The sequence below is a fragment of the Rhinolophus hipposideros genome, assembly GCF_964194185.1.
Source record: "Rhinolophus hipposideros genome assembly, chromosome: 11".
Taxonomy (NCBI): Eukaryota; Metazoa; Chordata; class Mammalia; order Chiroptera; family Rhinolophidae; genus Rhinolophus; species Rhinolophus hipposideros.
Window position 1 is genome coordinate 77,109,605 of NC_138057.1, and position 22,789 is coordinate 77,132,393.

General features: G+C 54.8%; 2 protein-coding genes across 41 annotated transcripts in view; one reads left to right on the forward strand and one right to left on the reverse strand.

The window, feature by feature from the left end:
- The window catches only part of DNM1 (dynamin 1), a 40,472-nt gene extending 35,157 nt beyond the window's left edge, over positions 1-5,315 (forward strand). For 4 of the 15 annotated variants that reach the window (XM_081065753.1, XM_081065755.1, XM_081065749.1 and 1 more), the window contains 3 exons: positions 55-296; positions 659-874; positions 4,660-4,863. In XM_081065753.1, the coding sequence (XP_080921879.1) occupies positions 55-296; positions 659-874; positions 4,660-4,720 (519 nt within the window). In that variant the 3' untranslated portion in view covers positions 4,721-4,863. Of the gene's footprint in view, positions 1-54; positions 297-658; positions 875-2,998; positions 3,036-3,982; positions 4,206-4,659 lie in introns of those variants that run through there. The other 11 variants (XM_081065750.1, XM_081065752.1, XM_081065751.1 and 8 more) reach the window with 8 other exon arrangements.
- A 628-nt stretch (positions 5,316-5,943) lies between these two features.
- On the reverse strand, positions 5,944-22,747 carry GOLGA2 (golgin A2). Of its 26 annotated transcripts, XR_013994518.1 has the most exons (28): positions 22,632-22,747; positions 21,040-21,159; positions 20,010-20,090; positions 16,855-16,971; positions 16,527-16,570; positions 16,347-16,407; positions 15,885-15,944; positions 15,627-15,707; positions 14,823-14,861; positions 14,510-14,572; positions 14,328-14,421; positions 14,125-14,231; positions 13,083-13,141; positions 12,623-12,764; positions 11,012-11,104; positions 10,799-10,906; positions 10,499-10,586; positions 9,755-10,092; positions 9,374-9,487; positions 8,473-8,697; positions 8,317-8,392; positions 8,018-8,103; positions 7,543-7,758; positions 7,353-7,455; positions 7,159-7,265; positions 6,930-7,086; positions 6,378-6,843; positions 5,944-6,064 (listed from the first exon to the last, which is right to left on the reverse strand). XR_013994518.1 is itself a non-coding variant. In XM_081067279.1 (27 exons), exons 1-27 carry the CDS (start codon positions 22,677-22,679, stop codon positions 6,626-6,628), a joined length of 3,045 nt encoding a protein of 1,014 aa, XP_080923405.1. In that variant the 5' UTR covers positions 22,680-22,747; the 3' UTR covers positions 5,944-6,625. The 26 variants fall into 26 exon arrangements, 17 of the variants coding, with proteins under 17 accessions (XP_080923405.1, XP_080923393.1, XP_080923395.1 ...); XR_013994515.1 differs by lacking the exon at positions 16,855-16,971; XR_013994517.1 differs by lacking the exon at positions 15,627-15,707.
- Between the last annotated feature and the right edge of the window lie 42 nt (positions 22,748-22,789).

Below are 22,789 nucleotides of genomic sequence, written 5' to 3' on the forward strand. Positions count from 1 at the left end.
CGGGCAGAGTGGTACAGATCCCAGCCCTCTCCTTTCTTCACCGCCCGCACGCAGACCAAGGAATTCATCTTCTCGGAGTTGCTGGCCAACCTGTACTCGTGCGGGGACCAGAACACACTGATGGAGGAGTCGGCCGAGCAGGCGCAGCGGCGTGACGAGATGCTACGCATGTACCACGCACTGAAGGAGGCGCTCAGCATCATCGGAGACATCAACACGACAACTGTCAGCACACCTATGCCTCCGCCTGTGGACGACTCCTGGCTGCAGGTGCAGAGCGTACCGGCTGGACGCAGGTATCAGGGCTGGCCCCCAAGGCCCCAAAGCCCCCCAACCCGGGGCCCGCGGGAGGAGGGCCGGGACCGGGCAGTGGCGCGCCCGCGTCACCGGGGCGGCTCCCACTTGGAGCGAGGGGCGGAGCTTAGAGAGGGGCGGGGCTTGTCGCGGGGTGGGGCTTGCCGTGGAGTGCTGGCTGCGAGGCGGGGTGGAGCTGGAATGTTGGAGCCACCGGGGGCGGGGCTTAAACGTCGGCGTTAACCTGGGGTGGGGCGGGGCTTTGCGCGCATGGGCGTGGCCGGCACAAGGCTGGGGGCGGGGTCTGGGGGTGGGCGGAGCCGCTCATCTCCCTTCCTTGTCCTCCGCTCTCTGTGGTCCACAGGTCACCCACGTCCAGCCCCACGCCGCAGCGCCGAGCCCCCGCCGTGCCCCCAGCCCGGCCCGGGTCGCGGGGCCCTGCACCTGGGCCTCCGCCTGCTGGGTCCGCCCTGGGGGCGGCGCCCCCCGTGCCCTCCAGGCCGGGGGCTTCCCCTGACCCCTTCGGTCCTCCCCCCCAGGTGCCCTCGCGCCCCAACCGCGCCCCGCCCGGGGTCCCCAGGTGAGTAGGGGCTGAAAGCTTCGGCGGGAGAGACCGCCGGGCGGGCGTGGCGGGGAGGGAGATGAGGCCGGATTCTGGAGCATCGGCCCTGGCCGCCAGAGCCGGCCCTCTCCATCCAAGGCACTCTTGGAGAGGCCGAGGGCTGGCGGAGCCTGCTCCCCAAAGAGCGCTGAGTCCCGGAGGTGGTCGTTTCTGGGGAGGGGGCCGTGGGGTTCATCCCACCTGCCCCCTTCTTTCCAGCACTTGCATGGCGCTTCCCTCCTTTTTTACTCTTCTCTATCTCCCACACATTGCATTCCTCTTCCTTTCCCCTTTACGCTGCTTCCGTTCTCTATTCGTCCTCTACTTCTCTCTCCCATCCCCTAGTGAGCCTACCTTAGGTCTTAGGATCTGAACCCCATCCTCTCCTGATGTGTAGATTTTGTTCACCAACACTCAGGGCTACCCTGATGCCTCCACTTCCAGTCCAGACTCTTTAGAACTGTCCCAGGAGGGTGTCCCACCTCTGGCCCACAGAAACAGGGGCCAGGCTGTGACTGTGTGACCAGCAAGGTGTGTGGTGGTGTGTGTGGGCGTGCACACAGGTGTGAGAGTGTAAGAATGGCTCCCAGGCATGGGGCAGGACATGGAACAGCTGGGAAGGGGGTATGGGAGCCGTGGGGCAGTCTGATGGCCTTTTCCTTCTCTGTTCCTCTGGCTCTACCTGGCCTGGGCCAACATGGTGGGTGTGGGGCAGGAGTGCGTGAAGGCTGCCCCTTTCCCAGAGATTTCCAGGAAAGAAGGATTCTACTTCATCCCTTGGCTTTGCCTTCTTGATCCATGACCCTCTTTTAAGGAAGCTCACTCTAAATCTAACTCAGTCTGCCCTGTTTCCACTGGCCATGTTTTCTGAGGAAGGGCACATCAGACCAATAGCATCCATGTATGTTTCCAGATGGCTGGAGGGTAGGGCCACGGGTCGTGCTTCCATGAACCCCAAATGAGATAGAGTTCGGGCTTACTCTGTGGTGATCAGATGACCAAAGTTGGAAGCATGGTGTTGGTCAAGAGCACTGGAGTGGAGTGCAGAGTTTCTGGTTCACCCTGGGCCTTTAAGCAAGTCACGTCCCCTTCCAGGGCTTCAGTGTCCCTTCTATCAAATGAAAATCAACGTTCTGCCTTTCTCCCAGGGTTGGTGTGGGGATCAAGGGAGACAGTGGCTAGAAGGATGCTGCATTAACTGCAAATGGGGCTCTAGGAGCACTTGGCTAACTTCCAATGTGAGTTCAGATTCTTAAGGGTACTTGACATGCTGAGGTGTGACATACGGGAACTGTAAGATTTGGTATCTGCTCTAACGCCAGACTTGCTAACACACGGGAAACTTTGGGTCAACCATAGCCCTGCCTCAGGGAGGAGAGCAATCTGGGGGAGCTTTGAGGCAGCTTGACTTCAGTGAGGTCTGGGGGCTGACTGAGCTACGTCTCAGGTAGTAAGCAGTTGGAGGGCATATGGGTAGGGAGCAGCCATGTGGGTAAAGGTTTGGTGTGGGACGCATTGAAGAGAGCCACGGGCCAGAGTGGAGGGCAGATAGAATGAGGAAGAGTAAGCAAAGATTGCAGTGGGTACAGTGGGGCAGGTTGGAGAAACTTCAAAGTCCACAGAAGAGTTTAACTCATGAGGACTCAATGCTGTGGACAGTAGGGAGCCATGGAAGGCTCCTAGGTGGAGAAATGACAGCTGGCCCCTAAGAAAGCAAAACCTGCCCCATATGGAGCAGTGCAGGTGGCCAGCCCTCTGAGCACACCAGGCACGAGTGTGGAAGGAGCTGGTGCAAATGCCTCCTGTGTGCGGGCGAGCTTCTGTGCTGTGACTCAGCCCACGCGTGTGCTTCAGTGTGCCAAGTGGCTGCATGCCCCAGATCTGTGCTGCACGTGCCGGCCAGTGGGGGTGCTGGGCAGTGGGAGGTGCGGGAGGTGTATGCGTGTTGTTTGTGGGCATGTGTGTCAGTGTGTGCATGCTGGGCCTTGGGGCCTCATAGCATGTGTGTGCACGCCCGGGCGTGTGCGTGTGCGTGTCCCCCACCCCCAGGCCTGCCCCGTCCGTGCGTGTGAACTGCCATGTTGATTTCGTGCTGTCTTTCAGAATCACTATCAGTGACCCCTGAGGAGCGTCAGTCACGGTAGGTACATGCCTCTCGGCCTGCTGCATGAATGGTGTGTCTGCCCCCTGCTGCACCAGCTCCACATTGGGGGGCACACCTGGGACCTCAGAGCCAGGCTCCCCTCCCTCTCCCTTCTGCAGCTCCAGACTTATTCTTTCTTCTTTCTGTCCTCACTGCCAGCTGGCTCTCTCACCTCCCTTCTCAGCGAGCCTCGGGACTCAGTGCCACTGCTCAAGACCTCCATGGCTGAGCCTGGGGCGATCTTGGGACAGGCTCCACACCCAAGCTGGCAGACATGGGTGCTCTCTGGAGCTGTCAGAGGACAGAGAGCTCGTGGTTTATGGTGTCGAGGCAGGGAGCCTGGAGGGAGTTGTATGTGGGGCTGGACTCACGCAGCAGAAACCTTAGAACTTCACCCTGGGGGTACCATAGTCATTCCCCAATCTGAGCCACGCTGCTGGGGCAGGGCAGCCAGCTTGCAGCCTGGTAGCTCTGGGAACCAAATCCACAACAGGGCAGAGGAGGTCAGAGTCCCACCTCTATTGTGTCAGCAATTGAGCAGCGATCTGGGCCGAAGGCTCTGGTTGTTTGATGATTTCTGAAAGCCTGAAGGTCCTGTCCACACCATCAGCCCAGAACATGGCTCCCAGGCAAGGCAGGATTCCACAGTCGCTGCCCCTGCCTCCTTGGTATTGTCACACCTCAATAGCGCTCAGCTGAAGGCAGCATCTTTGCCTCCAGATAAACCCCCCCGCCCCAGTCTGTGGGGGTGGTTTCTCCCCCATGGGGAGCTTGTTGCTCCGAGGGGTGGCCTACACCCTTCAGCCAGGGGGATGACTAAGTCTGCTGACCTGGGCAAGTCAGCTTCTCAGAGTTCCACCGTGGCTGAGTCACAAAACTCACCCAGTGAACCTGCCTGCCACTCTGCCCCTGCCACTGACTCTCGCTCTTCTGCTTTTCCTCAGCAGGAAGGGCCCAGCCTCACCTACACGACCTGCGGTCCCCCGACCAGCTGAGGCTCCCCTCTTAGACTTATAAACCTATGGCCCCTGGTATCCGGCTGCCTACCCTCCCTGCCTCCCTAGAGTCCCTTCAAAGGACTCCCGGGCTTTCTGCCCACCCAGAGGGGCCTCCAGTGCTCCCTCCAGCCATCCTTTTCGCTTTGCCCTCCTGGTTCAAACAGTGTTCTTTCTCCTGTCTTTTCCATCGGGCCTGGTGGCTGTTCCATGGGGCTCACAGCCCCATACTCCCTGAGGCTAGGGGCGGCCCTGGGCCAGTGGGTTGCAAGATAAGGGGACCAGAGAAGAGGGAAGCCAGACGGGTCTGAACGTGTCTAGAGCTGTGGGTGCGCTGCCTGGTGGTGTGTGAGAGACCAGTGTGCGTGGCAGGGGGAGGGCCGCCCCAGCCTCCAGCCCAGACCCCACCCCAGACCCCTGTGAAGCTCTGACCCACACCCATCTCCAGCTCCTCCCTTCCTCCTTCCTTTTCGTCTCTCTCCTCTATTCCAGAACCCTTGCCCACACCCACCTGCTGCTTCTTCCCCTGCCCTCTCGTCCCACCCCTGCTGGGCTCGGTCTCCCTTGCCTTACCAGCTCTCCCTCCTTCTCTCCTGTTCTTTCTTTGCTTTCTCTCCAACTGCCAGCCGATCGGGTCAGGCAAGTCCATCCCGTCCTGAGAGCCCCAGGCCCCCCTTCGACCTCTAACCAGATCCCTTCTATTCCTCGGAGACCTCCCTTTCCAAGCCTGCCTGGACGGCTGTTCTGTGACTTGACAATGGCTCCCAGCCTCAAAGCCGCCCCCCTTCATCTGTGACTTAGTTTGTTGTAGTGGTGAGCTGACATACCCAGCGTGACGTTGGTGAAAACTGTGCCCCCTTCTGTGGTATTGCTCCTGCCCGTTCTATAAATATCTATAAATACTCATACATATATATATATATATATAAAATACGCACACACACATACACACACACACACACACACACACACACACACACACACACACACACGGCCGCCATAGCCTCGCCTCTAATGCTGGGAATCACCGTGCTGTCCTTGGAGTCTTGTGGCCCAATTACAAGGGAACACTGTCACCCTGACATCCCCCTCTCCAAGTGTGCCACCTCCGATGACCCTCCCTGTCATGCCCAGCCCGTGGACAGCCAGCCCCCCTCTGCCGCTTTCCCATCCCTCCCCCGAGTGTGGAGGTGCTGTACAGGAAGCTGTGTGGTTCTGACCACCACGTCTTGCTGTCTCTTGGCTGACAATAAAACCCATTTCTGGACAATGGGGAACAGTGTGTCCTCTGCTGGCTTGTGTTTTCTGTGGCAGTCAGGGAGAGGTGAAGGTTTAAACTTGAGGGTTCAGGGATATGGAAGGGACCAGCTATTGCTAGGGTGCTGTAAGGAGTGGTGAAACAAGGCCCCGTCCTTTCCAAGGCCTACTAGGAAAGCACCTGGAAGTTAGCAGGTCCTTGTCTTGTGAACCCTGCTCTGGTCACTAGGGTACAGGGCCACTAATTCAGCCTGAAGGGATAATGTGGGGCATTGGCGGGCACTGTGGAAGGACAGGACAAACAGGCCCCCAGAGAGGGCAGGGTCAAGGGTCACGGAACGGAAACCACCTGGCCTGGAAGTGGGCTCTTGAGTGCTTGCACCCTCTTTCCCTCCCCAAATCTAGATCAGGGCTTCCGGGTCTGCCGGCCATTAGGCCAGGACTGCCCCTTAGAGCCCCACGGCCATCCCCTTGAGGTCCCCCCAGGCTTCACCAAGCAGCATGCAGTACCAGGCCCACATCTCTACCAGCCCACTGGACATGCTCAGACACAGTGCAGAAACCTGCCCTCTGCTGCCAGGATCTGCTCCCTGCTCAGCCCACGGCAGGGAACCTAGGACCCAGTGACCCGAAACAGGAACATGCAAAGCCAAGCAGTATGGCTAAATCCATTTATTCCGAAATAAAAAGCAAAAAAAACAGGAGTCAAGTCACCCGGGCATAACCCCCGTCCCTGTCTCCTTCTATCCTATACTATCAATAAATAAGTTTCCCCTCACCCCCAAATATTTAATAGAAACTGCTCCCCATTTGCCAGCTCCGACCTCCGTTATGATATAGGGGGCTGCACTACTCCCAGAATGTACAAAATGTTACATAGATATAATATATACACTGAGGGAGGGAGCCCACCCCACCACCAGCTATGCCTGTGCCCGACCTTGGTGAGCCCCAACTGTCCCCAGGCTTGTGAGAGTGCTGCCCAGTTGTCTAACTGGGCGAGGGGGGCACTTATGCCCCAAAGTGCCTCTGAGTAGAGGGTGCATGAGCCCCTCTGAAGGACTGCTTGGTGGGGGTGAGGAGAAGCCTCATAAATAAACTACCTCTGGCTCTTCGTTTTTCCGAAACTAGTAACTGCCCAGAGATTAAGACAGCCCTGGCCAAGGGGCCAAGGGGTCCATAGTGTGTATCTCCCCGAGTAGGTGTAGGGAGTTCATCATACCCCTTTCTCAGGGGTCCTATCTTGCTAGTCTAGGGATCAAAGGGTAACCGGGAAAGGGTAAAGGGACAGGATGGGGTGGAGATGGTCCAGTTTTGTCTGCTAGTGTTGGGCTATTAGACCACCATGATCTTCACCTCGTCGTGGTCATCGGCCCGGTAGAAGAAAGGGATGCAGGGGTTGTTGCCCAAGCCTGGGCGTTCCTGGGGGTTCTGGATCTCTCGTAGCAGCTGCATGATCTGCTGCGCGGTGGGGTTCTCAGGGGTAGCCAAGCCCTGCAGGGCCTCTCCCTGGATAGGCTCCCCACTGTCAGCGAGGCTCACCTCGCGAAGATCTTTGGAGAAAGGGAGGCAGGGCTCAGAGCGCTGTGCAAGCTGAGCTCTTACCTGCCTGCCTGCCTTTCCCAAGGGCTCTACTCACCATCCTGGCTGTCCGCAGCACCAGTCTCCTGGGCAGCTGGGGGTGCTGCAGTGGGCTCACCAGCAGGGTTCTGGGCAGCCGCCAGGAACTTGCCATACCATTCGTTACGCTCGTCTACCAGGCGTAACACCAGCTCCTGCAGCTCCAGGAGCTTCACCTGGAGGGAGAGGCGCTCAGCACCCGCACGCCTGCTCCTACCCCCACCTGCAGAGATGGTCAGGGCCTCTACCTTCATTTCCTCCTTGTCCTGAGCCAGCCGACTAATGTACTCCTCCTTCTCACGGTGCCGCTGCTTCAGCACGGCTCTTTGACTCTGGTAAAGGGCAATGTACTCTCCTGCAAGAGGGCGGGCGGGTGGATAGGGCTCAGCGGTCAGGCTCCCCATCCACCACACAGCGCCCCTGCCCTGGCCTTCCCACTCACCAATGGTGTCTGTTTCCCCAGACAGCTGGATGCAGCGATGCTCCAGTTCCTCTACCCGCTCCTTCAGATCCACCTTCTCCTGCATGAGCTCCACAAAGCGGCTCTGCGGCCAACAAGCAGGCTCAGGAGCGGCTGGTCCCTCCCACCGCGCCACAGCCCGCCCGCCCGTTGCTGGGGGAGATTCTCTCACCTGCAGTTTGTCCATGGCCACCTGGAGGGTCTGGTGGGTCTCCACAGGCACGCTTTCCCGCCCAGTGCTGGGGCCTGGGGCCTCCTCCAGCTCACGCTGGGACGGGGCTACCAGCTGAGCCAGGCGCCGGCAGCGCAGCTTTTGCTCCTTCAGCTGCCCGCGCAGCTGTGCCTGCTCTTCCTGAGCACTGGCTAAGGCCGAGTTTAAAAATGCCACCTGAGGGCAAGAGGTGCGTGTGTGCTTTTGTACGGAAATGCTCAGGACACGGAGGGGCGCGGAGGCAGAGGATCTCTGCCCCTCGGGGCCTCTGGGCACACCTGTGGTTCGAGGACTGCACGGTGGCTGACCACTGGCTCCCCGGGGAGGTGGGGGATCAAGAGAAGGCAGAGGGCGGAAGCCAACAGGTAAGAGGGTGTCTGGGAGGGACCTGAGAGGCAGGAAGGTGGGACGGGAAGGGGCAGGGAGGTCGGCTCACCATGGCCTCTGGGCCATCTAGCTCCGCCGGTATGCTCAGCTTTGGCTCGGGAGCCTCCTCGTCCTCCTCACTGTCCAGTCCGTCTCCTGTTGGGCAGCCAGAGGGTCAATCCCCCAAAGGAGGTGCAGCAGCCCAGCAACAGGGCCCAGCTCTGCCCCGCCTCGCTGTGCGACCCTGGGCTTGCCAGTCCCCGGAGGAAATGGACTCGCCGTCCTAAGGGCTCTTCTAACTCAATCCTACGCTGCTAATAGTCCCCCTCCGCCCTGGGCTGTCCGCTCCCTCGGGCCAGTCCCAATTACCTTCCGCAGGCAGAGCCATCAGGCTGAGCTGGGCCTGCAGCTCCTGGTTCTGCTGGTGGGCAGCTTTCAGGTGCCCCTAAGGGACCAGGAAAGAGAGTGAGAAAGGACACGGGTTGCAGGCCTTCCCACTCGGGGCCCAGCACTCAAATCCCTCACCTGGGCCTCCTGCAGCTCCTGGCGGACCATGTCGGCCTGCGCCTTGCCCTGCCTTTCCTCCTGCTGCAGCTGGTCGATGAGCTGCGTCTGCATCAGGACCTGCTTGTGCAGCACCTCTTTCTCCGCTGCCAGCTGCTGACAGGCGGCCACGTGCTGCTGCAGGTGGTTCAGGGAGTGGTCCCGCTGCTGCTGCAGACTCTGGGCCTCTTGCTTCTTCAGTTCCACCTGCAAGGAGCCCCCGGGAGTGAGGACATGGGGTGGCCTGCTTCCCGATTCTGAGCCTGTGCCTGAGGTAACCACGGAGGGGCTCGGCCACCTGCCCAGGACCGACGTCCTCACTCCAGGGCCTCAGTGACTGACTCCCTTGCCCAGAACCCCAGGTCACCCGCACCCAGCCTCACACCTAGTAACCACCTATTTTAACTCGAAGCCAGACGGAAAAGCAGAGAGCACCAACCAACATCTACACTAAATACCTGACACTGTACGTGCCTGATTCTCACTGCGTCCTCAGTACCACTATGAGGAAAATGCTAGTCTCCCCTTTAGTTAAGGAAACTGAGGCTTAGAGATGTGATGTGAACAGCAACCAGTGGGGCTGCGGTTAGGACCCAGGGCTCACTGCGAGGAGCCGCCCGTCGTCCACCGTCCACATCTCTTCTCTAATTGGGCTCAAGGCCTCTAGGAGGGATGACAATGTAGGGTTACCCACCTCTAAAGTTCAGATGGCAGGGAGCAACAAGCAGTCACAGGCTCTGGAGAACTCTGGGGTAACCTGTATCTCTACGCTGGAGCTGCCTCTGTTCCGGCCCTGGCACCCAGCTCATCCCTGCCCAAGTGCTTCCCGGCCCCCAGAGGCTGGTGTCTATCCCCGAGCCCTTCACAGCTGGGGCAAGGTTACCGTTTCCTTCAGCTCCCCCAGCTTCTCCTGTAGCTGGCCCAGCTTCTTGGCCAGCTCATTCTTGGTGTGCTGCTCTGACTGCAGCGTGGTGGTAATTTCCATATTCTCATTGCTCTGGAGAGAGAGAAGTCATCAGCAGCCACCCAATGCAGGTGGAGACCCCAGAACATGGTATACCCCTCCCATAGCTCAGAGAAGGGTGGAAAATCATGGGAGCAGGGCTCTCTGGGTCATAGGGAGTCTCAGTAGGCACCACTTCACTTAGGGCCTGCACCACCCCATTTTAAACGTGGAAAAACAAAGGCCCAGAGGGGTTGTGTCTCGCCCTGTGCCTAAGGACTTGACAAGGTGGAGGCAGGCCGGGCAGGTGGGGCTGCGTACCAGCCTGACGAAGCCGTTCTGCAGCTCAGCCAGCTGCTCCTTGAGCTCGCGGTTCTGGGATAGTGCTCGGCTGATGGTGACACGGTCACTCTGCATGTTCTCCAGGATCTGCTTATGCTGTTCGGTCTGCTGCCCCCAGCTCTCGGCCTCCCGCTCTAGTTGCAGCAGCCGCTGCTCCTGCTCTCGATTCAGGCGACTCAGACCCTCATTGTCTTCTACTTGGCCCTGCAACTGCCCTGCCAGGCTCTCCAGTTCCTTTCGTAGCTTTTCTGTCTCAGCTTGAAGCTGCTGTTCCATCTCTGAGGGCCCTGCTGGGGGGTCCTGGGGTGGAGGGACGGCTGAGAAAGGAAGCATACCATCAGGGCCTCTGTCCTCTATAATCTCAAAAACCCTATTCTTGATCCACGGCTCCTAACTCGGCCTCCTCACCCCAAATCTTGGTTTCCTGACTAGTAATTCCTCACGCTCACGTGATCTTCAATCTTTCAAGACACTTTCAAATAGAGATCTTTACATTTTTATGTGCAAGGCAATGTGGTGATTGACAGTGGGCACTCTACCCTTTTTTTGCACATGGGGACACTGAGGCTCAGTGAGATTACAAGACTTGCCAATTCCTGGTACAGACCTCTTTCCCTTTGCCACAATGCCCTTCCATCCACCTGCCTCCTCGGGGGCATGCTAGCCCCCCTCATCAGTTCCCCCGACAAATCCTGCTCCCAGATCACTCCAACCTCAGCTTACCTATCTGGTTCCTCAGTTCAGCCAAGCTGGCCTCCAGCTCCCGCACCTGATTCATGCTGTGATCCTTCTCATCACTTAACTTGCGCATCTGCCCAAAGCATGGGGGAAGGAAAGTATGGAGGGAGGGGATGGAGGAATGGCCAGGCGACCATCTCCCTCTCTACCCCGATCTACAAAACACACCCATCTGCCTGTGGCTGCATACAGCAAGTGATCGGATTCCCATCTGACAGATGCCCAGAAAGATCAAGTGACCTGTCTAAAGTGGGGTGACCTATCCGAGAAGGTCACGTCACCGACCTGCGCTGTCATCTGCTGCATCCTTCGGTAACAAACGTCAGTCTCTCTTTTTAGATTCTTTGCATACTGGTCTCTCTCCACCTGCAGTTGCTTCAGCGAATCCTGCAACTGCAAGAATGAGTGTAGACATTAGCAGGGGCTGCCACTGGGCCGCCCCTGCTCCTGGTCACCGGGGTCCTCTCCTTCCGCACCCCTCCCTGTACAAAGCCTCACCTGGCCCACATGTAGCTCCAGCTGTGCACGCTCCTCCAGGGCCTCCTGTAACTGCTGCTTGCCATCAGCAGGGGTTTCAGAAGGACTAGAAAACTGGATGGTGAAAAATGAGCTTAGATCTGGGGGACCCGGGCTGTTCCACGCAGTGTCTCCCCAAAAGGGTCTGAGCTAGGAACCACGTGCAACTCAGGGTCAAAAAAGATTTCTTTCCTTAGATTATTGTACCACGTCCATCAGGTTTATATCTACTAAATACTCACTGTAAACTACTCAGACAGTAAGTGTTCAAAATGCTCCCAACCTTTCCTCTAGCCCCCCATCCCACCAATCTGATGTGTATCCTTCCAGACCCTTTCTATACATATACAAACATGTTTAATGAATGCACATTACAGTTGTGTTGTTTTATGGTTCTATCATATGTGGTTCTACAACTTATTTCCACTTTGCTGCATACCAGATATATTTAATTTTTGTAATAGTTGCATAGTAGTCCTATATATGAATATAGCATATTGTCAGCATACCTTTACCTAGGTGGCTATAATGAGTAAGGCTACACACGGGTGCTGGTCCTCAAAGTGGCGTGGTTGGGTCAAAACACCCTTAAGCTCTAACTCCTTCTATCTCTGGTAGCCCATTTATTAGACTGCCGATGGCAGGACCAGGCATAAAGATTGCCCCCTGGTGGATGGATGAATGGGAGGAGAGGAGAGGAGGGAGTAAGAGCTGTCTGCTGCCCAGGCCAGATCAGAGCGCTGACAATCAGGTCACATCCAGGAGAGAGCAATCAAGAGGATGATAGCATGAGAAATGGTTGAATGAGCTGGGGCTGTTAAGCTCCAAAAAGATCTTACCGTGTTTCCCCGAAAATAAGACCTACCCCGAAAATAAGCCCCAGTTAAGATCGTCAGCCAGACGGACACATTCAGTACCTTATGATGATGTTCCAGAAAAAGATGTCATGACTGTATTTGAATAAGTGTAGATTGTTGTACATGAAAAAAAATAAGACATCCCCTGCAAACACACCCTAATGAGTCTTTTGGAGCAAAAAATATAAGACCTGGTCTTATTTTCGGGGAAATACAGTATAACACCCAGTCTTATTTTCGAGGAAACACGGTAGGAAGGACGGGGAACTCACACACACCCTCTTTCAAAGTATATGAAGGTCTGTCTTGGAAAAAAGATGCCACTTTTCCTGTGTTATTCTGGAGAGAAGACAGACCCCAGTGGAAGGAAGTTACATGAAGGCAGGGTATTTTCAGTGCGAAGGAAAACTGAAGAAGAGGAGCTCTCTGACCCAGACACCCAGATTACCTGGTGGCTTGGCCCCAAAAAGAAGTAAACAGATTCATGGGCTAGCCTGGTAAATGTTATCTATAAAACGATGGTTTTCAACCAGAATGCTTTAAACAATAAATAAGCCCTATCCTTGAGACTCTGATCCCGCAGTTCTGGGCAGGACCCCACGTTATAGATTTTTTAACCAAAATCTAGAGGATTCTGTGGAGGACCAGAAGAAGGATCTAAATTTTCTAGTTCCTGGCTGAGGGGGCAGGTGGGGGGGCAGCAGGGCCTGGAGTCCCTGGGGCTGCAGCTCCTCACCTGTTGCAGTAGGAGCTCTGACATCTCCAGCTTCTTTTGCAGCTCCTCCGTCCCAGTCTGTATGTCCGACTTCTCGGTCATCAAGACCCGAAGCTTCTCCTCCAGTTCTGATTTCTGCTGCTTTAGGTCATCAATGGTATAGCTGTGACCAGGGGCAGTGGGAAAAGGCATGAATAAAGAACAGAAAGGACCTCTTTGGTGACTGCCCCACTGCCCTCACCAAAGAACCACAGAATAGTGGCACTGGAAGGGGCCCAGGGATCAAAAGTCACAAGTGACAGGCCACAGAGAGGATATGCATTGCATGAGGCCAAGCCTAAGTCGGTAACACAGCTGGGACTAGAGCTGGCTCTGCATACATCCACGGGGACGACTGCCTCACCATGCTGCTCGTGGCCCTCCCACTTCCCAGCACATCACCCAGCCCAGGGCCCCCCAACTCCCCCCACCCCCTTCCTACTTTCTCTTCACAAGCTCCACTGTGAGGGTGTCCCGGTCTTTGGTTAATTCGTCCTTTTGCTGCAAATAGAAAAAGGCCAGGTCAGGCCTGGGCAGGCAGGAGACGTAGCTCAGACTAACAGCAGCTACAGTAACTCCATAGGAACACCTCCTCACCCGGAGTCACTCCGGGTTTTCAAAGCACTTCTTTGCCCACGTTCTCCTCTGCTTTTGATAAGAACCCGGTAAGGGTGGAAGGGGCAGGTAGAGAGATCTAATTCGCAGCTGCTGACATAGGCCCAGAGATAGCAGATAATACTGCTGTTGTTGTTACTATTACCATCGTCACTTTTAAACCTTTGTTGAACGCTTACCAGGCACCGTATTAACCCTTTTAATCCTCACAAGCACCACAGGAGGCACTTGCTATTGTTGTCTCCATTTTACAGGTGAACAACACGGAGCATCAGAGGTTAAGTCGCTTGCCTAAAATCACAGAGCTAGGACTGAACACTCAGGTCTGTCTGATTCTTGAACCCCATTTTCTTCCTGGGGTGGGAGCGCATTATAAGAGGGGAAATTAAATTTGTATTGTAATCTTTTGTTCGTTTTTTGAATGGATGATACACTGACATAGGGCTGCACTGAGAAGGTACATGTCTCCCAGCCCCCGTGGTCCTCTCCCCTGGGTTTTACGGACCCTTTCGGACACGGCTTGTGTTATCCCTCTCACACACACCTCTTCGCTTTCTGCACACAGGATGACACGCTGAAAACACTGCTCTCTACTTGTGCAGCCCAAACACCTCACTCCTGGCCAGGCCCACAGCGAGCTGGGTTAGGGCTGGCACCCAGTGCTCGCTGGGGAGACAGTGCACCCCAACCCCCACAGCAAACAACTCACCCCCGGGTTCCTTCTAACAACCACACAACCTCAAAGCAGCGAGATATGGCCTGTGCTGCGTTCTGAGCAGCAAGACACTCTACCCTACAGAAGGGACCTTGAGGCTGTCCCCCTTCGGGGCAGCTGCGCCTCCAGTGGCTGGGTGGGCTGCTAGGCTCACCCTGTTCGCCTGTTTCTGCTGCGAGGACAAGGTAGACACCATCCGCTCCAGCTCTTTGATGCGCTGCTGGGAAGACTGCAGGCGACCAGCAAACTCCTCGGCCATTCCTGGAATGGCAGAAATGGAGCCCAAGGAAGGAATGCCACTGGAGGTCTGCCCATGTGCTGCTGGGCTGAAGGAGGACAGGGCGGCTAGATTCCCACCTTCTCTCTGCCTGACTGCGTGTTGAGTATGGTACAGGGCTGTCTGTAATTCTGACTTCTCAGACACTAGTATCCCTATCGTCTGGATATGAACCTTTGGGAGAAAAGCCAAACAAGTGCTGAAAAAGAGGAAAAGAAATGTTCCCTAGGGGACATGAGGGCATACCCTCCACTCCACTCACCTGTAGTTGTTTCCTCAGAGACCCTCTTTCATTCGCAATCATTTCCTCACATTCCTTCTTTTCCTGTAGGAAAAAAGAAATGTTATCTTACTGGGAGAAGACACGGATGACATAGCAAACGACATGCCCCCAGAATGCCACCAATAGCCTCGGACAGGCCCACCAATGAGGCCAGATTGGGGTGGGGCAGGGAAGGGTGAGGCAGGCCCTTTCTTTCTGCAGGCTGGGAGCAGGCGAGATAAGAACGGGCCTCTATGTCTAAGTCCTTCCCAAACCCCTCAGCCATGTATAATGAGCAAAGAAATCACATTACTTTTCCTAGTTGATCCAGAGTTTCCCGGTTTTGTTGTTCCTGTGGGAAGAATCAAAGGAAGATAACTGAAACTGTCCCCCTTACTACGCTCCCCAGACCAAGAAAGAGGGACGGGCAAGGGCCAGGAATGGGGTCTAAAGGGAAAGTTCATGGGGCAGTTCAAGCAGAGACTTTGGGTCTTGGGTAGCTTTGCTCCCAGCTACAGCAATGATCATCTCAATCCACATTCCCGTGAGAGGGCAAGGACATAAACCTCTAGAAATGGGGTTTGAGAAGAGAAGGCTACCCCTTCTGCCAGCTCATGGTCTGGAAGGGTGCGTTCATTCATAGACTATTTACTGAGCACACACCACAGACTGGGTTCTGTTCTCAGTAGCAGAGACACAGGAATGAAAAGGACCTTTAAGTCTTTGATACTTTGGAGCTTATGTGGACCCTTTAATTCTACCTCCTCAGGAACCTGAAGCCCAGAGAGAAGTGACTTGTTCAAGGTCAAAGACAGCAAATTCGGGGCAGAGTCAGGGCCAGAACAGAACAGTAAAGCTAGTGCTTTCCTCAGAGGCAATAGAGCAACCAGGGCAAGTATGGAGAGGGCTCAAGCAGGGCTGGCTAGAGGACAGAGAGCAGGCAAAGAAGGCAGCCACAGAAAAAGCCATACCACGTGCTCCGTGTTCTAGGGTTCCTCCAGCTGAGACCTAGGCCCCCAGCACCCCATTCTCCCTTGGCACCAGGGGCCACAAGCCCCTTTCTTCAGAGCCCCAAATTGGCAGTGTGGAATTAGGGGACCCCCCCCTGGACTCTTACCAATTCCTCTATCTTGCTACTGAGTTGTTTATTTTCTAGTTTGCTGGACTCCAGGGCTACAGCTAGCTCTTGGTACCGGCTCTGAGGCGCATGCAGAAAGGAGGAGTTGGAGGAAGAGTAGGGGGAAAGGTAGAAAGAGCAATCATTAGGGTTGGGGGGTGTCTGGGCTGTCTCAGCTGGCAGCGGGGCACCCAGCCCCTGCTTTGGGGGGAGGGGCTGGCCTACAGGGCCACTGGGCCACCGTCCAGGGCCACTCACCTCCAGAACGTTTACATCAGTAGTAGATGCTAGGCCCTCCCCATTGACGTAGGACGCAGACTAGGAGAGAGAAGAAACTCACATGGAGATGCTCTCTGTCCCCTCCATGCCCAAAGCCCTCCGACTTCCTGTCTTCTCTGCCTAATTTTGCCCCCTCTTCCTGTAACCCCTTTGCGCCAGCCTCTCCCGGTCCTTATCTCCCCATTACCCCACCCCTCCTAAGCAGCTCTCATCCTGTGCTCTCTGCAGCAGGATAAAATGACGTAACCCATCTTGTGGTCCAACTCCTGCATTTGCACAGCTTCAAAGAGGAGACTCGAGAAGGCATGACTAGCTAAACACGCTACCCAGCCCAGCGGGCTGCTCCCAGCACCTTCCCTTCCTCTTAGGAACCTCTGCCTCAGTTTCTATCATATTGTTCTTGCCCCTCCAACCCCCTCTAGGCTCCAGTTTCTGGGGTACCTCGGCAACAAGACCATTGAGTTGCTGCGAAAGCTGACGCAGGCCCTCGGTAGATGAAAATCTGGGGACGAACACAGGAGTCAGGGGTGCAGGAGGCTCGATGGGAAAGAAAGGGTCATGGGCAGCGGCCTGCCTGACTCCCTCAGCCTTGGGACGGCTGCCCCCATAGGAGACACTCACGTGCTTTTTTCCAGAGCAGTAGGACCATTTTCTGCATCATAGTTCTGTTTGGGAAAAAACGCATGAGGTGGTCATTCAACGTGTGGTAAGAACGACCCGGGGATGGGGCGAGCCAAGCTCATTCCGACAACCTTCCATCTTCCCGAAGCTTAAGGAAAAATCTGGTCTTGGCCTCCCCCATCCCAGGCCTCAGGAATGGTGCTTGGTTGGCCCTAGGAACCAAGCTACCTGAATAAAGGGGAAGAGTCCATAGTAGGTCCAGTCCTCTGGGGAGGAGGAAGGGCGCACATGTAGTGGGGCAGTGGGCAAAGGGGGAAGAGGCACAAACCTGAGTTGATGCCATGCTAGTGACACGGGGGGGACTAGCACATTGGTAAACGACACCGTCAGGGGACATGGTGTCATCAGCAGGTGCTGCTGCAGGAGCGGCACAGTCTTTGGGCGCCTGTCACAGAACAGAGCAAGGGGTTAGGGGGTCATGCGGGAAAGACGGCATCTTGCTGCCATGGATGCGGGGGTGCGGAGCGGGTAGGACAGGTATTGCTGCAGTCAGAGTGACAGTCACACATGCTGGGAGCCACTCTGGGGTGTGGCTGTGGCGCGCCCAAGGCTGGGGCTGCGTTGGAGCTTCTGGCCAGCCAGAGCTCAAAGAAGACGGCACGACCTCCTTTGTGAACACACGGGGGCCTTGTTCTCACTGGCCTCAGCAAAAGACAGTACCAGGGTCTGACCTGTGGCAGCCACAGCAGGTGGAAGGAAGGTGTGCCAAGTCAGGGAGAAGGAAGGCACTGTTCTTCCAGAAAGCCTGTCTGTGCCTCAGTGACCCTCACCGTGGGCCCCTGCTGGGCAGAGGGTAGCAGTGATAAAGAAGGAGATGTGGTCAGCACAGCTCTCTGCCTCTTTCCTCTCTCACCTTCTTTTCCTCCCTTCACTCCTCCCCCGCCACTGGCTGCGTTTGCTCAACTCAGGCCTTCTCTGGAAAAGACGCTGCCCAACTAGAAGCCTCTCCCTGTTCCTAGAGGGAAAAAGTAACACCACCCCAACCTCCTAGCTCCAAATACCTCCCCAACCAAGAAACCACTTAAGAAACCAAAGGGAAGATGTCTACCCTTTGACTCGGTTTCCTGAAGAACAATCCTGAGGACCAGGAGCCATGGAGAAGCTGCTCTGTCTCCCCCAACTGGACACACTTGCTTGACCAGAGCCCCACCGAGCCTCCCCCCAGGTTCAGGCCGGACACTTAGTCCAAGCCTCTGACTCTAGAGAGCTAACATCCAACAGGAAAAATGGGCAAAGAGATGGGGAAGATGGGTGACACACTGAAGCTTGATGAGGAAAGAGCGCTGAGGAGCCAAGGCCTATCCAGCGAAACTGGATCCAGGAAGAAGAGGCTGCACCTCTCTTGGGGGGAAGACAGCTGCCTGCTCTCTCTAGACCCCTCAGCCCTGGCCTCTGGAGACCCCAACCTGCTGCCCTCCTTAGAGCCAGTGCTACAAAGCCTGAGGAAGCTGAGGTTGGGTCAAGCTAGTTGCGTGTTTACTGTCCAAGCTGTGACCTTTGACCCTGGAACCTGGTGTTGCTTTGCCAACCTGTACAACTGACTCTAACCTGCTCAGGTTAGGAGCAGGGATTCAGGCAGGAGACTTTGGTGGAGGTGGGCACTCTGCCAGGCACGGGCCCTGGCCAGCGCTGGGTCTCTCTTGGGTTCCCACTGATCTCTAGCGTAAGACACAAGAAAGCTCGGAAGGGGGAAAAAGTCTTTTTCTGAGGACTTAAATATACATGACCTGAGTATGTTGTGAGCAACCAAGTTATTTCGTAATTTTAAGTCTTGTAGCTAAGTCTGGAGTTTTCACAAAAACATTCTCCACTCCTCTCAAATGTCCTATTCCATTAAAAACATTTTTTATTTCTCCATGAGTCCCCATTTCTGGAAATGCTATCATTTCAGCCCAGGATGCTGCAATCACTGGCCTGCGTTACTGGAATAGAAAACTTTTAGTGGGAAATAGTTACTGATAAAGAGAGGATTTAGAAACAGGAAGGGACGATGGGGTCTGGGTCTTCATTTCCAGGAGGACAGAGTGATGTGGGCACAGAACATTAGCATAAGGACTCGGCTTCAGGACTCTTCTGGGCCGGTGCTGCCCTCTCCGTGCTACACAGCGTCTCCTCTGAGCTGACAAGGTGAGTCATAGCACCTACAGAGACCGGACCGACTGGGCGTGAGCAGTCCTGATGATTGAAAGACTAACACCAGCCAGCAGGGCCCAGTCCCAGCCCCTCTCGCCATGCCCATCTCCAACAGGATCTGGTGCCATTTTCGCCCTACTCCTCTGGCCTGGCAGGCATCCTCCAAGGAAGTTAATTAAGGAGGAAGTGCCAACATCACATCCGGAAAAGGTCATCTCCTGATAAACACAGATTATGCTCCGTGAGCTCATGCTCCTGGCCGTTACCTGCACCACGCCCTTGGCCTGGGACTCCCATTTCCCCCTCTCTCCACAGAGATGAATGCTACCTCAAATGCCATCCCCTCCAGCTCTAAGTCCACTTAAAACCAACCTCTCCCTCAGTTGGGCATTTGGAATGTTGCCACATCCTATCTTGCTTCTTTCAGCGGAGCCTGCCTCCCTCAGTGGGCATTCTCTCTGGTTCCCCTACTTTCTCCGGCATCTAGCCAAGTACCTCCGCTACCACGGTTGCACTGAATATGGTTAAGTGTCCAGCTGATTTGTGAAACAGACTAGGGGCAGGACGTCCTGATCCCCCATTGTTTGGTTAACCTCATATTCTTATAGTTAGTTTCTCTGAAAAAATAATCTCAAAACTTGTAACTACAATGCAAACTCCCTCTCTCTTAATCCTAGGTTGCCAACTCTCAAGCCAAAATGAATGAGTCATCTCGAAAAACCACCAACTGCTCTGTGGTCTATGGGTCTTTTAGGGACAGATGCCCACAGGACAAGACCTGAAGGTTTAGTTTTATTTAATCTCTCTAGTCTGAGAGCACCACTGGACATTCACACTTGAGGCTCAAAAAGCCCAAATCCCACATACCTGCTCTGAAAACTATTCCCAAACTACTTTTAAACTTCAAGGTACAAATATATGGTGATGGAAGAAGAACTGACTCTGGGTGGTGAACACACCATGGGCTTTATAGATGATGTAATACAGAATTGTACACCTGAAATCTATGTAACTTTACTAATAATTGTCACCCCAATAAACTTTAATTTAAAAAAAAACACAAAACTTCAAGGTACATCTCAACTTCTCCAAGATGCTAAAAGATATGGGGGGAGAAAAAAAACAACCCAGTCAACCAAGCAGGTGAAAAAGCAGACATGAACAGGCCAAGGGTTAATGACAGCAACACAAAAGAAGCCGAAAGCAAAGTATCCCCCAAACCAGAGAAGCCTTGGGGGCGTGCAGAGCTGACAGAGAGCAAGCCAGAGAGGGGATCTCGGCATGCCTCACCTTCCACTTGTCCAATGGGGGCAGCACTACCCCATTGGAGCGGTTAAGGTCGGACACCAGCACCTTCAGAATGTCCTGAATCTACAGGAGGCAGAAAGGGAAAAACAAGGGCAGGGAGAGAAAGAGAAAAGTGGCTTAGAGAGAGGCAAGAGGGTCAGGGAAGGGAGAAGAGATGGGTTCCAGGAAATAGAACGCTGGAGGAGAGAGGTCAACATCATGGCCTGTGCCATCGTTCCAAACAGCCGCTTGCTGCCTTGCCAGAGGCAGAAATCAGCGCCAAGGAACAGATGGAAAAGTCCCCTGAACGATGCACTCACAAAGAGTGGAGTCACCTGACCAGAGCAGCTCTGAATATGCCCATTAACCCCTCTCCTCAGGCCCAAGGTGCTAGAGGCGAACCTGGCAGGGCTCCAGACCCTCATCTCCATTTTGAAACCCAGATTTCCAAGTAAAGGTTTGCTTGACCAAAGGGGATTACAGCTAAAACATAAGTTTGGAAGACCCAACAATATCATCTTACAGATGAAGAAACTGAGGCCCAGGGGAGGAAGTCCTTTTCCTGAGGTTACCCAGCAAGCTGTGGCAGAGATGGACTCGAAACTCCTAATCCAGTGCCTGGGGCTCTCCTCACCACCCCCGGGGGCTCCTTTGTGCTTCCTAAAGGGAGAGCCTGATAGTAAGTGGCTTCCCCTTGAGGCTGGGGATGAGGAAAACCACCAGAGCAGGAAGTCCAATAGCAACTACCCTTTACTGAACGTTTACTCTGCACCAGGCTCTGTATGAAGGGATTCATATAGAAAAAACAGTATCATTTAAATTTCATAAGGGTAAGTAAGACAGTAGTACCCGGATTTTGCTGATGTGGAAACAGACCCAAAGAGCTTAAAGAATTTCCCCAAATCATATCCCTAGCAGAGGGAGAGATAGGATTCAAACCCAGACTTCTTAACCAGTACCTGACACTTCTTCCACAATCTAACCACTAAGTTCTAGTCTTCTATCCCCAGTAGCCTGGCCAGCCAAGACTCACCTCTTCGGGCGAGTGACAACCATCAGAAGTGGTTGTCTCAGGGTTATTGACATTTTTATTCTTCTTTTTCTTCTTGGCTCCTGAAGGAACAAGATTATTCTTCTTCTGAAATTCTCTCAACTGCAGAAAGGAAAAGCAGTAAGACTCACGAGAACGATAAAGCCCTGTATTCACATCCTACTTTACAGTTTACAAAATACTCGTATTTGCCATTTGATGGGGTGCCACAACCACCCTACAAGGTGTTGTAATTCTCACTTCATGGCTGAAGAAAGGCACTGATCACGTAGCCTTTAAAAAAACAAAAAGGCAATAATGGAATTTAAATTCAGTCTTCTGACCCTGAGTTCCAGGGGTTACGCCATAAAGCGGCAGCTGCCCGGGGGCAAAATCAGAGGCAGCGGTGGAAAAGTAAACATTTAAGTGATCAGACACGAGGGTCCTTTCTTATACATCTATTAGAGATGCACAGCGGTACTTCTCAAACTTTGACATCAATGTAGCCCAATGGTAGAAGGCAGTGAAGACACACCCCTAGTGATCCTGGGATTGTAACAAAGACAACTCAAGCACCATTTTGAGACAAGTCTATTACAATCTTACAAATCTATGTATATGTATATAAGGCCTTTTCTCTCTCAAGAGACTCCAGCAAAACCGATGCTTCAGTCCCCTATTTATCGTGTGGCACTCAGAGCCCCCCAGGTTGAGATGATGATTTGGGGACGACTCCCAGCTGTGAAGAAGAGCAGTTTCTCGGCATCTGCTCCACGGAGGATAAGCAGAGCTCACCCCAAAGAACACTGATTGAGGGCGAATCTGGTCTCAGGATCATAGGGCATGATTACAACGTGGGGTAGAGAATTCAGATTAAAAATGAGAAACACTCGCTGGGGACTGGAAACGGGAGGAAACCAAACTAAACACATTCTTCCCATGGCCACCCAGAGATGTGGTCAACGTTTTGAGATCACTAGTGCAATGTAGGCTTTTCACGCTATCAGTGTCTAAGGATGGGGTACAGTGTACAGGAAGCCTGACACCTCTCCGATCTAGGTCCCAGAGTGCCGAGTCCCCTTCAAGGTGGAAATGTGTGCCGCGACCAAAGAAAACGGAGAGAGCGAAAACACTAGGAGGCTGGGTCTTTAGATCGAACACCTGGCTCGCGGCTGTAAAGACGGTTCCGAGGGTGATTGTGACGTAACTACATTCCACTCTTCCCCGAGGATGCCCGAGTCGCCGCTCCGCGGAGGGGGAAGGGAGCGCAGGGCCCGGACCGAGGTCCTTAGCAACTGGGAGTCCAGGGAGCCCAGGGAGCCCAGAAGGTCCGGTTCTTGGCCGCAGGAGACTAAGGCCGAGCCGGGAGTCCAGGGGGTTACCGGCCCAAAGTCACCCGGGAGCGACAAGCGAGGGCGGGGGCTGGGCTGCCGGGGAGTGGGGGGGTGGGACTGGTGAGAAGATTTTGGTGGGGAGCCAACAGGCTCCGAGGGGCTTGCCCCGTGTGCCTCCGAGGCAGCACATACTCTGGCCACGGCCCAGCCGTCGGAGGGGCTTTGGGCTGGGTCAGGGAGCCGCGACCCGGCACGTTTTACCTTTTTCCTGGCCGCAGCCAATTTCTTCTGTCGGATTTCTTCCGACATCCCGGGACCGGGGCGGAGGAGGCGGGACAATTTGAGCCACAACCCGACACCCACTGCGGAGTGCTTCCGGCCGCCACCGCGCAAATGTGAAAATGAGCCACAAAAGGCGG